At 46.0% G+C, this 17,514-nt stretch overlaps 1 protein-coding gene across 2 annotated transcripts in view; it reads right to left on the bottom strand.

Annotated features, from left to right (window-relative positions):
• The window catches only part of CUX1 (cut like homeobox 1), a 549,359-nt gene that overhangs the window by 13,799 nt on the left and 518,046 nt on the right, over positions 1-17,514 (bottom strand). For both annotated transcript variants that reach the window (XM_019511460.1, XM_019511459.1), the window contains exons 15-20: positions 14,483-14,619; positions 13,484-13,550; positions 11,965-12,077; positions 7,945-8,061; positions 3,443-3,526; positions 2,905-2,961 (exon numbers count right to left, since the gene is read on the bottom strand). In XM_019511460.1, coding sequence (XP_019367005.1) covers positions 2,905-2,961; positions 3,443-3,526; positions 7,945-8,061; positions 11,965-12,077; positions 13,484-13,550; positions 14,483-14,619 — 575 coding nt within the window. The remainder of the gene's footprint in view (positions 1-2,904; positions 2,962-3,442; positions 3,527-7,944; positions 8,062-11,964; positions 12,078-13,483; positions 13,551-14,482; positions 14,620-17,514) is intronic.

Raw genomic sequence — 17,514 nt, 5'->3', positions numbered from 1 at the left:
TTCCCCCACCCCACCCCAATGCATCGCCTGTGCCCCCTCCTCTGCTGCCTCAATAGACTTACCTGGAGGGAACTGTGGGAGCTGCTCTCCACCACTACTTGGCTGCCACGTGCATGTGCACGCACACATCCACGTGGCACCCCCTGCCTCTGACCGCTCTCCCCACTCCCCCTAGCCCCAAGCAGCCCCTTGCAGGCTGGAACTCCCCAGCGTGCAAGGGGAAACCTGCCATGTTTTTCTTTTTTTGTCAGGTTTGGGCCCCAACAGCTCCCTTCCCAAGGGGGGCCAGGCCCCTTGTGCCCCCATGTACTTGGTGCCTATAGCTCAGTATGTGAACTGCATTTGCTGCTTTATAGAAGCCTCTGTCACTGTTGCACTCTGTGCAATGCCAGCGACAACTTGAGATGTAAAAGCAAGGAAGGAGCTGACACAGTAATTGTGCCACAGCAGAGGCAGCTTTGCTACTTGCCACACTAGTTACTGCAGCTAGCTCCTTTTCTGTTTACTTCCCCAAAGCAATGGAAATGTGTAAGTCAGCTATACCTTTAGAGATAGTCTCTAGCAGTGGTTCTCAGCCACATTAGACTCAAGGCACCCCTTGGAAAATGCCAGCTCTTAGCTTTCACCCATTTGTTCACTATGCAAAAACAGTAAAGCAACTCTTCTGGTGCAAAGACCTCAGGAAGACCACAATAGATCAGAATGTACTCACAGCACTGTGGGTGCTGATGACCCAGTTTTGTCACTATAGATTCATGCTTGAAATCTCTGAGTTTATCTTGTGAATCATGCACAAGTGTTTGCATACTTAACAGTGCTAATATTGCATGGCACTCTGCAACACCCTTAAAAGGTTTGCAAGGCACCCCAGGCTGCCATGGCACCCTGGTTGAGAAGCATTAGTCTATAGCCACAGTTCACGCACTAATGCAGAAATCTACATTATGGTGCACTGAACACAGATTTCTATTAAAGCAGGAGTGTGCCTGTTAGATGCACACTTGCACTGGCAGCAGTGCGGAGCCTCAAATGCCTCCTCCCTACCTCCAAACCATCATATGTCAGGAAGACATGACATCTCCAAGACAGCACAAATTTTGCACCACCTCTCATCAGGGTCATCCATTCTGTGTGCCAGACTGGATCTCATTTGCTAGCTGGAATGCAGAGGTCAGAGCTATGGCTTTACATCCTCCCACCCACAGCAGTCGCTACAGACTGGCACAAGCATCAGTCCTGGCCCTGCTTCATGAAACATCTATCCAACATCTATAATTGTATTTGTTGTATGCTGCACATTCAGTTGCGTGCATGACCCTTAGACAATCAGGCGCTTAAGCCCTTGCATAACTTTACTTTCTTGAGGTGTAATGCGAGTTTAACACCATGGTGGAGGGTAGGGAGTGTTACATTGGTGTATTCAGAGGTTAAGACTCTGGGCATTTGCACACATGTGCGTCGCAGTGCCAGGCACTTTTAAAAGTGCTTGACGCTGCATCGCATACATTTGTATAAATGACAAAATGCGTGTTAGCACTGAGAAAATGGCAGAGGTGTGCTTTTGAACTAAAACACCTTTGACGTGTTTTAATTCAAAAGCGCACCACTGCCATTTTTTGGGCGCTGACGCATATTTCACCATTTATACAAATGCATGCGATACAGAGCCAGGTGCATCAGCTTGCATGCTCTGCAGACTCAATTAATGGAGTCTTCTCTGATGCACTGGATTTCCAGCACATCAGAGCAGACAAAGGTACATGTATAAAAGCTCTTTGTCTTCACTACCAGAAAGGTGCATCATTACAGAGAGACTCCTTATGCAAGACAGCGGTTTCACCTCAGTGTAGCTTGAAAGGAACCAACCCCAGGTAGGGGGATGCAATGTTGATCTGACCAGGCTATATTATGAATAATCAGAAAAAGAACATGCCTCATACACATCCCCAGCCCTTTGCAAGTCACTCTTAAATGTTCTAATAAATGCATCAGCTCTGTACAAGTTGCGGGGCAGTGTAGAGGGAAGATGTTATTCCTGAAAAGCCACACCATTCTCAAAGAAAATCCTAGTAAACACAAACTGATCCAAAGCTAATACCCCCTCCACTGCCCCATGTACATGAGAACACTGGCCTGGGAATGTGTACTGTGTGAGCATGGACCAGAGCTGAGTTTTAGCACCTGGACATCCTGGAGTCCATTGAGTTTCTCCCTAATGCTGTAAACACTGAATGGCTTTGGGACAGGGGAAGAAACAGGAAAGGAAATATAGGTGTGTTAGTTTCCTCTCCTCTTCCAAAGCAAAACCATTTGCAAAGTCAGCAACAGAATTTTAGAGTGGAGGGAAATATAATCTCTACTGCCTAGCAAGACCCAAGGGAGTCTGACTATATCAAGGGAGAGTTGCAGGCTCAAGGACACAGAAGAAAGAAGTGGGAGCAAAACTTGATGCAAGAGAATATATTTATTACCAGAAGAAAACGTACTGTGACTTTTTAGAGCTCCCTTTGCTTAAGGGGAAAATTTCTGCTTAAATAAAAATCCTCCTTGCAGCCTGGCTTCCTCTGCCAAATCCAGCTACAGAGAAATCCTAAGCCTGTGAATGGAACATGAGCTTGGAGCCATGACTTCACGTGCAGTGCAGTAAGGTCAGTAAGATTTGTGAGCAGGATAAAGGTGACCAAAATGGATGAGTAAATGGGCTCCAGCAAACACAGGAAGAAGTATGGAAAGGACTGGGAGGTCTGCACCCAGTACGTACCCCAGAGACCTGGGGAGTACTGTGTGGGAAAGTTCTCGACTAAAACAAAGATCAACATGCTCCCCAACTCTCATTGCCATGAACACAACAGCTATGAATGGAGACAAAGAATTATGTATTGTAGGTAATCTGCCATCACTTACCATGCTGAGGGTGGCCTTATCCCAAGGACTGAGGCTCAGATACTTCCTCTGGCGTTCCTGGAAGTTAAATGTTAAATGGAAGTTAACTTGAGACTCAAAGTAGTTGCCTGGGTTTTAAGGAATAGAGCAGAAGCTTGTTGCAGGCTGAGCGGCTGTGAGGTACTATCCAGTGCTATCCAGCCTGTGGGGAAGGCACTGAATCTTAGCACCATCCCCCCAGGAGCCCAGAGGTTCAATCCTGACTCCTTAAAAGGTCTGAGGCAAAATCACAGCCTCTCTGGTTCGGCTTCCCAATCTGCAAAACTGGCATGATTGAACAGCTAGCTGCAGGTAAATGGAGGGACGAATGGGTTGGTAAGATTAATTTTACCATGACTTAGTGACCCCTGGCTCCTGCTTAAGCTAATCATGTAGGGCCCAATCCAGAGAGGTGCTCAGAGTCTCCAACTCTCACTGTCCACAGCGGGGAGTTGAAGGCACTGGGCCTTGGGCTGTGTTGGACTCGTAGTGAGAAGCGAATGCTTCTGGCCTTCTGTACCTTCTTGCTGAAGGAGGAGAAGGGATCCAAGCGCTCTTCATACTGGGAGGAGTAGCGGAGCTCCGTGTCGTCGCTGCTGCCACCCTACAGGAGTGAAACAGCGACCGTTAGAGCCATTGTCCATCAGGCACAAGAATCACTCCCGGTGCCAGATGGCTCCCTGCTGCACTACTTCACTCACTACAGATGTCCCCTGCTAGTGTGAGCCATGGCTCTGCATTCGTCGCCAAGCAGTAGGGAAGCAGAGGAGTGACTCACACAGCATTCCTCACTTGCCCCAATTCATTTGCGCAACTAAAAGGGGCATTTTAATGAAGGATATCCAGCCAAGTTTCTGTCCCTGCACACCCACTCCCCCACGTCTCAGCATTTCTGTCTGACCAGAGACCTTTGCATGGTCATTCAAAATCTGAGAAAATTTCAAGTGGATTCAGCTTCCTGCCCTGTTAGGCAAGAACATGGCTTCTGGATACCAGAGCAGAGCCTGAGCCACAGCTTCCCCTTGGGAGCTGCTATAACAATGATACTTGCCTGTAGGAGACTTACGGGTCTAAGGCTCTCAAAGGGCTTTCCCAAGGATCTGAGGCACACAGATGTCACATGATTTGCCAAGATCACACCTGGAGATCTAACTCTCCCCTTTCCGTTCCTGTTGTCAGTCGTTTAGACCAGTGCAAAGTGGAAGTAAAACGCTTCCAAATCAGAACAGTAGCTTTGCACAGGTGTAAGAGACTTGCAGAAGGGGCAGAGCAGTGGGGAATCCAGCCCAAAATAGTTCTTCATGATCACACACTGACTCTGAAGGGATGCGCATGTGTATAGCAGAGGTGGGGGAAGTGGGGGGCTATACAGACCAGTGCTTTTCCAAAGGGGATGTGATCACTCAGAAAAATGGAAGTGGCAGTAGTGTCTGAGCAATGTTCCATACTGAAGGTAGCAGGGCTGCGTCTGACTTGTGCCACTTCCCCTTCCACATGGTATAGCAATGAGGTCTTGACTATCTATTTGCGTCACCACAGAATGCTAACTTGCCATGAAAATGCTTAAAGTGATATCAGTCCAACATAATGGCCCATTGCTGCTGAATCAGGTGAGGAGGAGACAGTTGTTTAATGGGAGGAAATATATTGTTTAAACACATATCTGTTAGGACAAAGGAAGTCAAGCAGACATAGGGCAAAGGAAGACAAGGAGACTCCCTGAAAGGAGAGAGAGATTTGGATCTTATTTAAGCAGGCTTTTCCTGGTATGGAAGTCCTTTTGCAAGCTTGTAGGCAGCTCTGGGCTAAACACAGCAATGAGCCCATCTTCTATCTGCTATGGGAGGCTATAATAATCTGCACACCATGCTCCCAAGCTATTTAAAACACCACATTTGGGGGCTGTAAAAAATCTACTTGCTGATTCCTTCCCCAAACTGAGATGGAAACAACATTTGCTGTAAGCCAAGAAAAACCAGCACTGGATCCCATTGTCAGCACTGCTAAGGAGTGCAAACTATAGGCATAATGCATCCTCCATTTGGGTATACCATTACTAATAATAATCAAGATACATAAATTTAAATGATCTGGTGCTGATTCATCGAGTTCAAGTCTTCTCTTTGGATTCTGCAATTTATTTTTCTGCATTTTGGGGTTGTTGCTTAGACTCAGGCTTCAGATGCAGGCACTGAAAAGCTGGAACCTCTCCCCATACCCCCTGGTGTTGGAAGTTTGTGCTGTGGCAGCTTGTTCTTAACTCTGAATGATGAATTTATATCTGCTAGAGATTAATTTTAAAATTCCCTGCCTATATCCTTCATGCTTTAATTGTGAGGGTGCACAACGCTCAAAATGCTGCTGCTAGCCTGTTTGCTTGCTTCTTTTTTATCCCTGCCTAATTATATCATCGTGGTTTAATACAGATGAGACTGACCTTTTGGTTGTCTTTCTGGACTTGTTACTGCTTGTTCCTTGTTGTTCTGCCCAGGCATCCAACCACAATCTCTTGCGACTCCTCTTTGACAGGGTAAGCCGCAAGGTGAACAGGTGAAAATACCCTATGCTCTGGAATATGATATGCAGGCCATTACACAGTCAGAATCCTGTGGTCAGATGAGGTCCTCATTTAGGGACTGTGCTATCATTATAGGCCGGCTTTATTGTACTGGTTTTGACTATATTTTTTAAGCTTGTCATATGGCTTATTAGGTTCTAGATGACACAGTCCTACACAACTGAGTAACACACAATTTATTACTCTTTATACAGAGAGGAAAATGTTCTGATGTTATAGAGACATGATCTTTCATTTTATCTGGAACAATAAATAATTGCATAGGCCCCAATCCTATTCAACCCTCATGAGTGATAGGCCTTGTAGGCATACAGGTCTTTAGTGTAGATATAACTTTCCTTCCAGAAAGGTCCCAAAGAATTGTAAAATATTGACCCACAAAGATTCTGATCACCTGCCACTGACATGCAGCCACCTCTGAAGCACGGCAGAGAACCTGCTGCACAACAGAATAATAGCACAGATTAAGACCAGGGGACTTGAGAGTTTTCCTATACTCTATCCATTTTCATTGCATAGCGATTAGAAGACCCTTGGAACATGACAAAACATTTCGTGTTAATGATGATATTGCAGTTAAAAGCTCCTTAAATGACAGCTTTGCAGCTCCAATGGGGCTTTTTAGGCATGGGTGTACAGGGGCATTTCTGCGTATTCAAATTCCACTTTACACAGAAAAATGCTTAAGCAAGCAATAAGAGGGGAAGCAGTGCTGGAATGTCTGAGGGCAGTGATGTCTGGCTGAGAACCACATGGCTGTGTAGGCTGTTTCTCTGTTATTTCCTGTTTGAGTGTAGACTGAGCTTGTTCCTCATTCAAGCAGCCTCTGTCATGACAGACCCACTTGATTGCTGTTCTATGCTGCCCTGGAAAAGACTAGGACCTTGTAAAGGAGAGGAGCTCTCCCTGCTGGCCAGAAGTTGTGCAGTAAGAAGCATTACAGGGAAAGTTTCTAGGTCAGTGTAGTAAGAGAAGTGACTCTTCTTCATCACTTGCTGTTGTACACAGAAAGGAGGAAATAATTGCAGTGCTGAGTTAGCATCATGTGAGGGGTACATAAGCAACAGAAGACTGGTGACTAATGTACTGGGAACAAAGCTTTTTGTCAGACTCACAGGCCTCCGAGCTCTAGTTCCCAAGATCAGTGTGTCGAAAGAGCCTGGGAGTCTCATAAGAAAAGAGCGCGTGCCCCATAAACTCTCATGTGGGCTGGGGTGGTGAGAATGAATTACTTTTTGACATAGCCTGGATTATTTTTGAGACTCTGAGTCTGGAGGGCTACTTCAGGAGTCATTTGTTTAACCCACAACCTTGCAGCAAGTGTGCAAACAAGTTTGAACATCCAAGGGCTTCATAGGCATGCTAAGGCAGAAAATGCCAACTCCTAGCATCAAAGGCCAGCTGCAGTCCTTGAAGTGCTTCAAGTCAGACACTAGCTACACTGCCACAGAGAGGTGGGCAAGCTGACTAGATGATGGCAATCTTTTCCATCTCCCATTTTTAAAGTTAATGCGGGTAACTTGGAATTAAGCTCAATCACACTTGTAGGATAAAATGAGTACACAGGATACACTAGGGCAGGCTGGCACTAAAGGTTACTCCAGATCTTAGTGGCTGCTTACAGACGTGATAAAAAAGAAAAACTACTTTACTTTCAGCTCAGTGTGCCCCCACATTGAGTGCAGCATACGCCCAGAAGAGGCATCACATTAGTTTGACACAGCTTGCCCAACGTCTGTACAGATCACATACTTCAGCTGGGCTTTTTGTTGCTTTTATCTAATAGCTGATTGAATCAGCTTTAAATAAAAAAGTGCCAAAAAGCCCTGCTGAAGCACATGATCTACACAGATGCTGGGGAGCTGGGTCAAACTAATGTGCTTCCTCTTTTGGTAAAGCACTGTTTTGTTTTCTTTCTTCATGTCTGTCAGCAGCATGCTTGGGCCACTATAGTATGCCTCAAACCGGAGTCTGCACACCCACGGGGTATACAGAAAATCTCTAGAAGTTATGCAAGATGAATAGGAGAGGAGACAGAGAGAAATGTAAATAGTGGGGGAAAAGGAAAGAAAAATAGCTCTGAGGTTGTAGTGGAAAGGTCACACTGCAGTTGTAGTGATAGTGACGCTCTATTTATTGTCAGTACCATGGAATAATAGGTGTACACAGCTGTATAATAAAGGGGTTGGCGACCCCAGAAACTTTGAGAATCACTTGATCCAGGCAACGTCTGGGAATTGGAAAAGCAGGAGAGGTAATTACTTTAGCCCAACATATTTTTAAGTGTGGATTAAGGACATATGAATATTAATCCAGCATCATTTCAGATGCTTATTTGCAAATGAATAGGGCCAGCTGCATACATTTTCCAGATCACCAATGGGTTCACTGGATCTTGCTGTCTTTCAAGGACAGAGACAGAGGGTGGCAACTTTTGCACTTACCCGGCCTGGGTAGCTCTGGAGGAACTTGATTTTCTCATATAACTTGATGTTGTCTGCTCTGAGGTTGTCCAGCTCACTTTGGAGGGCCTGCATAGTGTGCTGCATCAAGCGGTTCTCCTGCAGCATATAGAAAGAAAGCAGCATCAGTTGGAGCTATGCGGGTGTTGGGAGAAAGGGGAGTGGGGTGAGGAAACGGTGTTTTAATTTGTTCTACAGCAGAAATGAGCCCCCATTTCCTCCCATCTGTGTAAGCTGTTGGGACGAATCAGCAGAGATAAAGCATAGATGGAAGTATCATAGAGTCATGGAGAAGTAGGGCTGGAAGGTGCCTCCAGAGGTCATCTAGTCCAACCCTCTGCCTGAGGCAGGATTATCCCTATCCAAACCATCCTATTCAATCCATAATCTAAACTCTATGCAACACTGCTGACTGAAAACAATGCAATACACAAGGGATAGGCAGAGTACACAAAGGAACTTTACAACTGCAACATCCAAATGGAGCCCTAAGTGCTTGACCAACTAGAGAAAGGAGGACCTGGAACCAAAGAAGAGGAAGACCTAGACATCTCAAGAGAAGAAGCAGAAGAAGCCATTAGAAGCCTGAAGAATGAGAAAGCACCTGGTGTAGACAACGTACCTGCAGAATTCTTGAAGACAGGTGACAGCATAACAAGCAGTCTTCACAAAATGCGCAACATGATATGGAAGGAAAAAACTTGAACAACCCAGTGGACAAAGTCAGTCATCATTCTCCTTCCTAAAAAGGGAAGTCTCCACCAATGCACAAACTACCGCATCATGAGCCATCCAAGCAACGTACTTCTAAGAATAATACTGAACAGACTGAAGCCTCAAGTAGAGACCATGCTGGTGGAAGAGCAAGCTGAGTTCAGAGCAGGGAGAAGTACCACAGAGCAAATTTTGAGCATCCAAGTATTGTGTGAAAAGTACCGTGATCACCTGAAAGAACTTCACCATAACTTCATAGACTTCAAGAATATAGACATTGGACTTATGACACATTATAACCTGCCTGACAGCTGACTTCCCAGGTACCTCTCCACTTTTCATCCCCCTCTCTCCCCCACACCCAGCCTGTCTCTTACCCATTGACTCCTCATTTTACATTTTCACTGACTGCCTGTCTTGTATGCAGACCAGCCCAGCCTCTGGCCTCTTTACTTTTCATTCCATCCAGGAAGAGCACACACCAACTGCTGAAACTTCCTCAGCCTGACAAAGGGTTTTTGAACCCAAAAGCTTGCTTAAATTTTTTTTTCTAACTATTTAAGTTGGTCTAATAAAAGATATCAGATTCACCTAAAGAACCTTGTCTGCCTAGACTTCAAGAAAGCTTTTGATAGGGTGTGGCACAAAGCACTTTGTTTCATGATGAAGAAGCATAATATCAGCAGATCCCTGATAACATTAATAGAAGAGCTTTACAGCAATGCAAGTAGTGGAGTTCTGATCAACACCGACATTGTTGAACGGTTTGCCACTTCAGTAGGAGTGCACCAAGATTGCCTGCTCTCACCACGCCTTTTCAATCTCTTCCTCAAGCAAATCATGTCAGACATCTTAGAGAATTTCACAGGAACTGTATCAGTTGGAGGGCAGAAGATCAACAACTTGTGCTTTGCTGATGACATCAATCTGATAGCAGGGATATCTGAAGAGCTTCAAGAACTTACAGAAATGCTAGACAAAACTGCAAAGAATGGAAATAAGCACTGAGAAAAGCAAAGCAATGACACCTCCAAGATCACTGACAGCAATGCTGATGTGAAGATTGGCAATAAAAAACTAGAAAGAGCAAGAAGTTTGAAGTATTTGGGAGCCACCATCACAGAAGACTTACCATCTGAAAAGGAAGTCAAGACCAGAATAGCCATTGCCACCAGCCAACTAACAAGCAAAAGAAAATCTGGACAAGCAGCAATATTGCACTAAAGGTAAAATTCCATCTGCTGCCTGCTGTGGTCATCTTTACGATGCTTTATGGCTCTGAGGCATGGATGTTTAATAAGAAGTTAGACACCAAAATTGTGGCATTTGAAATTTGCTGCTTTAGGAGACTGCTGCGTGTCTCATACATTGAGCAACAGACCAATGAGTCTGTCAAGCAGCAAATCAGTCACAAAATTGGAACCTAAAAACTGTTGTTGGAGGTTGTGCGATGAAGGAAGCTGCAATGGTTTGAACACATAACAAGAAGGCCAGGCACCCTTGCCAACACCATAATGCAGGGGAAAGTGGAGGGCAAGAAAAAAAGGTAGACCCAAGAAAAGCTGGGGAATCAGCAAAGCCTATAAGGATGAAGAATACACAGAGTAGAACACAGACATAGCTACATCTAGATGATCCCCAACCAGTGGCTGTCCAACCTCTTCTTGAACACCTCCAGTGATGGAGAGTCCACAACTTCCCTAGGCAGTCTGTTCCACTGCCTCGCTATTCTAACAGGGAAGAAGTTTTTCCTGATATAACTTACTTTGCTGCAACTTCAAGCCATTGGTCCGTGTCCAAGAGCTTTGCTCCAGAGTCAGTGCACCTATAACCCATAGCTCCAAAGAAGTCAGCATAAGCAACAACAGGAATGAGACAGCTGTTCCCCGCCTGTGGTTCAGCCAAGTTCTGCAATCCCTGCTGTGCGGCTCTGCCTGTGCCCTCAAGCTCCAGATGTTCCATCCAGCACATGTGCACAGAGCAGCTGAGATGAGAGGCACTCCTTGCCAATTAAGCACCACATTTGGATCAGGGAGGCATTTTATGCCATGGTCAGATTGGTGTGGACTGATGGGGTTTTTGCTTTCCACTGTAGTGAGGGCACAGCCCTCTTCCTTAGATCTCCCCAGCATATTTTAACAGCCCTCACAGGAGCAAGACACTGGCCACCATTGTCCCTCCGCTTTACCTGTGGCAGGCTTGTGATCTGTGACAGATACAGTGTTAGTAATAGGTAGACAAGGATTTGTATGGGATTGTTGGGACAGGGATGATCCTGCCTAATGAAGGGGGCTGGACTAGATGACCTTCAGAGGTCCCTTCCAGCCCGACTTTTCTAACAGTTCTATGCTAGGATTCCTCAGTCACTGGGGAAAAGTGATTCTGTCTCCAGGCTCCTGTCTCACTCGATGAAGGATCTTACACAGGAAGCTGGGGGCTCCACACCATAAAATCTAAACTTGCAAATGACTTCTAAAAAATGTCAAGGCAGATAATAATGTGAAGAGAATAGAGGGTGAGACAGAGCCAGAATCTTTGGGTTCTCTGACACCCTTCCAGGGTTTTGTGGAATTAGACTTGCAATTTTACCAGTTAAAACACTTTACTATTTGCAATGCAACCTCTATTTATATAGTCATCTCAATGCAGACATCCCAGAAATCTTTGCTAGGATGCCAGTTATAAACTACCACTAGAACAGCAACAGAAGGTCAACATTGTCTCCTGAGTGGGAACAATACTGAAGGGACAGTACAGGATTCGTTGGTCTCGTATTTTAGTGACAGATATCTAAGGAAGCACCATTACAAAAATGCACAATTGCTTTGTTGGAGCTTTAAGTTAATAGGATAGTAGCCTTGACTTAAGAAGCAGGTAATTTCTGAGTGATTTTGTTCATCTCTGTTAGTTTCCTAGGGCCCCAGCTAAAACCCTTTAGAAACTCATGCCCTCTAAGTGTTAGACTGGGGTGATGGATGGCGGCGGTGGCCATCTGCCACCCTGCATCTAAATGGCCAGGAGATGTCTGTGTGGCCTGCAGAGGGACGCTGCTGCCCTCGCCCTGCCCCGACCCTGCTCCTGAGAGGTGGCAGTGCAGGGTGGTAGGTGGCAGAGCTCTGTCCCTGCCTGCCCGTGTGTACCCCCGAGGGTGTTCCCAAGTGCCCCTGGGGGTACGTGTACCCCCAGCTGACAACCCCTGGCCTAGGGCATGACCTTGCTGACAGCCATATGGAAAGCTCAAACTGTCTAGCATTCCCAAGTCCGGTGTTTGGGAACCTGCCAACGTACCGCCTCTAGCTCTTGGTTCCGGGCCCGGAAGCGTTCCCTCTGACTGGAGATGATGGACAGCAGGGAATCCATCTGCCCCTCAGGAAACGGAGAGCTGGGAGATGGAGGACAGCCTAGGAAGCAGAACGCATTGTGAGAAACCATTCCAGCTCAGCACATATTCGGTGTCAACCAGACAGAGAATGTATGGGGCTTTCATGAATTTGCCCCAGGCCACACTGCCTGCCTCTGTGGAGGTTTCTCCTGGGAGAGAATCACCAGTGAAGACTATTCATGATGTGGTGATTCAGTGCAATCTTCAGCTGCCCTGGTCACCCCCTCAGCGCAGCAATTCCTCCTGCCCACTGGGGACAATCTCTCATGGTCTCTTTTGCAGTAGCATTGGCCATAGAAAGGACCTCTGCAGCTCAACCAGCTCTGATCTGGCCCCTTCTCTCCCTTTCCATGGCTGACAAAATGCTGCTGTTCACTTCTCAGTGTACCCTGATAAAATATCTCCCTTTCAGCCTCATTTAAAACCTTACAGGCTGCTTTCTGGACTAAAACAACCACCTCATTTACTGCACCCAGGGTTGGGAACTGCACTGTGAAATTTCCCTGCGTGTGCATGGCTGTGGCTGGATTATAAGCAACGCCAGCATGTAGCCCAACTGGATGGCCAACTCCTAGAATGGCCTATTGAACAAGATGAAGCGTCTCAAGGGTTTTTCTCCTGGACGCCAGATGATAAATACATCCGAGAAGGCTGTGACTCAATCAGTCTGCACAGTGGAGCTATTCATAGCAGCAGGATGGGTGGCTGCTGGTTGTTTTGCTTGGTAGAACTGTTGCCATGATATTGTTTATCATGCATTTTCAAAACCTTTCAAAACAAAAAGGAAAGGAAACGGGTTCTTTTCCAGAGGAGCCAACCATCATTATTTATTTGATTCATTTTTTCCTGCAGACCTCTGAGCAAACAGCAAATGTAAAGGAAACATTTAGCTTGCTTGCCCTGGAGGGGATTCAGTGTGGAAAGATCAAAAGTCAAAGCGCATGGTATGTTAGTTCCAGCTGAATTGTGTGCGCGCACGAATGTGACAGCAGCGTTGCAGCAAGAAGGAACGGGGCCCCACACTGATGTACTCTGTTGCCCAGGCCCTTGCTTACAGCAGCAGCAGAGACAGGTAGTGATCTTGACCTGTTCCTCAAGACCGTCCGTGTCTGCTCTTCAGCAAGGCAAAATCACTGCAGCAGATTAGACACAGGGCGGAAATTGCCTTCTGCATGCAAGTGTGCTTTTGGGACGAGAATCAGTGCCCACAGACAGCAACTGCTAGAAACACTGCAGCAGTCTGATCCAGCAAAAAAATGAAAGCAATAGTATAGGAGCAGCAGCTGACAAGGGCTGATCTTGAGGGATGCACTCTCACAAACCAATAGAAGCTGTGACCCTCTGTTGAGTCCCAGCTCTTGCATTAAACTCCCTGGATTATTACACAGCTCCCAAAGCAATAACTGACTCACTTTAGGCTCTTACCATAAAAAAGGGCTGTAGCTTCCTTGATGGGTTCAGGGATCTTCTCTAAACTGTGCACAGCAGCACCCTGGATGGAAAAATCAAAAGCAAAGATTTTTTAGTGAAGACGTAGACCAGGTCCTATGGTAATGCAGGGAATGCCATGCCTGAGCAGAGCAATTGTCCATCAGATGCATCACCCTGACCCCTACAGTGACTCAGACCAGATGCTCCATGGGAAAGCATAATCTCAAAGCAGGTTTCATGCTGCAAACAAACTACCAGGTTTATGGGGAGGTACAGACCTCAACTGTGCAAATGGTGAGAGGTAAAGTCATTTCCAAGAGATGCAAGTAAAACAAAACAAACCGGACTGCAATGTGACAGCTCTGATAACACAGGGACACATGATAAGAAGGCACCTTGAGCTGAACTTTCAACCTGAGTCTTATTGAAATGTTAGGGTAAATTTGTGGCGACTTGCTGCCATCCCTCTTCCCAGCAGACTTCCCTACCTATGTTGAAACCCATCTCATTGCCTCAGCACATCTGGCAAACTCTGTGTGGCCACAGCTGTAGTACCTGAGTCCCAAGTGTGCAATGAAATCATTCTAGGGTTGCATGTATTTGGGGGCTTCTCAGACCAAGGGAAACTAGTGTCTGGGAGAAATAAAAAGCATTCATTGAAAGCACTGTCTCGAATACCATGGAGAGGTGGAGGGAGATTTTCAGTGATCATGGGAATGAGATGGGAAGAAGAGGAATGGCAAAGCACTGTGCCATTTGCAGAGTGGGGGGTCTGAGAACAGAGATGGTGAAGGAGCATAAAGGGATTGCTTCTTCAGCTGCTTGCAGGCTGTAGCAAGATATTAAAACCAACTTCTTGTCCTGCTTGGGAACCATGTTGGTCCTCAGCCTCTGCTTATCCTAGTGGCCATTTTTGTTTCACATGCCCTTTGCTGAACAGGAAAGGAGCTTTAGAAATCAGTGGATCAGCAAATTCGGGACCTCCAGAATTACCTCAGCATCAGGGCGATGCACTGCAGACATGGACTGGATAGTGCTGAGGTCGTGCTCCAGCTTGGTGATGAGCTCCTTCTGGCCAGCAACAGTAGAAACAGCTTCGGTGAACTGGATCTGCAGCTCAGCGCAGCGTACTGCAAAACAAAGCCCAGGAAATGGGCCTGTCAGCAAGAAGGTGATAGCCTGACTCCCTTTTCCCCTCCCGCTAGTCTTGCTGTTGGTCTAGAGGGTCCCAAACTGTGCACCACCAATTTAAAATGATCCAACCTTAAATACCACCAGCCAGTTTTTGTCATATAAACTAATTATAATAAATCTGTTAACATGTACCACTGACAGGTGGTCTGCATACCACTGGTGGTACCCGTACCATTGATTGGGGACACGTGAACTGTGTGTGGTCCTGGAGTCTGCTAAAAGACAGAAAAAGCCCTGGAGTTTCTCTCAAATTCTACATCTCTGCATAGTGGGCGGTCAGTAAAACAACCCTACAACGTCCTGGACACAGGTGGACCTCAGCTTCCAGGTGAGGATTTCCATCAGCATTGCTCAGTTCATTTACTGGACTGGTGAAGCACAGGTTGGCCACTGGGGTTTGCTTTGACTAAGTGAAAGGGAGCTGAATCCTAATCAGAATTTCCCCACTGTGCAGGAGAGAATTTGGACCTGGGCTTCAGGCTCAGACCAATGCTTGTTGCTCAGTCTGAGATTAAATTGTCTTGGAGACCCTGTAGCAAGAGGAACAAAATCACCCAGGCATCATTCTAAAGGTAATGCTAGGAGACCATCAGAGAAGGACATCACCTTACATCCAGCACAGGTATCTTCAGATAGAGCAAAAAATGGAGTTTTCTACTTCCCAGCTCCATAAGCTTTGGCTGGGATCTGAGAATCAAGCTAGGCCTTGTCCTTCTTGTTACTTCTCAGCAGTGGAAAACATTTTAGGTTACATTATGGCTGGGTGTCCTACCTAGAAAGCCCCACTATGTACAGTGGTTTTGTACAGGTGGGGCCGACTAGAATTTGGCAGCATGCTTTGCTGATGCACAAGGAGTCAGATCCAACTTTCCCTCTGAGCTCTGCAGGGCTTATAGACACAATCAGCAGTTAAAACTTATTTTAATCCCTAAAGTCATCTTAACAGGCTGGGGCATTTAAGACAGCGGGTGGCATTCAGATTTTACTCTGAAAACATAGCAAGCATTTTCTCAAAAGCTCCACCAACAAAAAGGACTGAATAGACTTTCTCCAAAATCTGCTCAGCCAACACCGGAAGTAAGAGCTACTCCTGTGTATAGCACAATCCACTAAGGATCAAAGCTGGGGCCTGGGATGAAAACGCCTATTGATTAGTAATGCTGTCACCGTATTCCTCCCTCTACACCAAGTAATCAGGAAATCAGTGGCTATCTTCCAAATGAATTTCTCTTTTAGCATGATTTGTGCTTGTACCTGTTACTGGTGTTAGGACATGCCAGCTCCAGCTTATCATAAATACTATTCTAGCGATATAGATTTAGATCCTGCAGTTTTCACACAGACAAAACTCCTGTTGACCTTAGCAAAGGCTGGGGGCTCAGGCCTACAGGGTATGAATTTTCAGGTGGGCCAAAGCTCAGCTAACAGCTGTGAGATTCCCTTGGTGAGGATACACCTACTGATTATTCACCTGAATCCCAAACAGCCGGGTGGCAAAATGCTCATTTAACACAATCAGGTAAGTCAGAGCTGCTCAGGCTCCACATGAAGGAGCCGCAATAGGGAAGCTCACAGGAAGAGGAGGGAAGGCAGAACGGATCCTGTGCCGCTGGGGCCCCCACCCTCCCTGAAATCATCAAATAAAACCTCACTTTGAGCTGCATAATGTGATGGCAGCAAAATCCCCTGCCCCACCCACCACTTGGCCTGGTTTGGAGTTTTGCTGCAAACACAATCGTAAGCCTAGAAAGCTCAGCTGCAGCATGTGATGTTTAGATAGAGTCAAGGTTGGGCGATGACTCTGACACCGCAGCCCGCAGACCAGGTGAAATACAGTGTTCGTGACAGCCCTCCCAGGAGATTTTGGTCTTGCTAGAATCAGCATCCCGCATGCCAGAATTGACGTACTACCCTCCCACATCCCTTTACCACCCACAAAGACCAGGCTATCCTGCTCCCCTGTCATCGTTTACCCTTTGTCATGATAGGGGTATCCTACCTGCAGCTCAAAGGCTAGTTTGTGGTATAGACAAAAGGGGCACACTGCTGAGAACCAGGAAAAATGGTTTCTCGCTCAAGTTCTGACAGCAACTCAGTCTGCTCTAGGGGTCACTCGCATTTTTTGTTTTTGCTGTGCTCCTGCCTCAGAGGAATTGTGAGGATTATTTGCTGGAGAGTCAGAGATGCCTTAATACAAGGTGCTGCTTTAGTGCAAATCACTATTTTTTTTTGTATGCAACCACTACAGCAATTTTTTAAAATCAGGCCAGAGAATGATGGCAGAAAAATATGGGTGACACACTGCAGCCACAGTTGTATTATTTCTTTTTGCTGCATTTATGTTGAAATTGTATTACCCAACACTTCACAGCTTCTGGGCTTTTGTGGGCTAAGACATAAATGCTCAGTAAAAAAAAAAAAAAGGCTGGTACCACTAGAGGTCACTGTGACTTAAGAAATGGGAGGGCTGTTAGTCTGTGTTCTGCAAAACATTTGTGCTTCGCAGAACCCTTTAATTAATTACAGTCACAGAATATTTCCTGACACAAAATATTTGCAGCAGTAAGATTTAGAAATAACAAAGCCTCTTCCCTAAAGTTAATGATTTAATTGACTTTTAAATCACATTAAAGTGTAATTGGGAATTTGCCATTAACAGACAGTAACAATTCTGCTCTGTGCTCAGTGATGGAAAAGAATTCACCGACTCCAGTAAAAGCAGGATTGCCCCAGCTGATAGAGGTGGAAGCAGAGACTGCCAGGACCCATGCACGATGGTCAGAGGACTGTACACTCAGGAAAGGGGAAGACCTTCACTTTTTGTGTAGGGA

The sequence above is a fragment of the Gavialis gangeticus genome, unplaced genomic scaffold, assembly GCF_001723915.1.
Source record: "Gavialis gangeticus isolate Ggan-Ray unplaced genomic scaffold, GavGan_comp1, whole genome shotgun sequence".
Taxonomy (NCBI): Eukaryota; Metazoa; Chordata; order Crocodylia; family Gavialidae; genus Gavialis; species Gavialis gangeticus.
The sequence above is the reverse complement of the archived record's forward strand: the minus strand, read 5'-3'. Positions and strand labels throughout refer to the sequence as shown.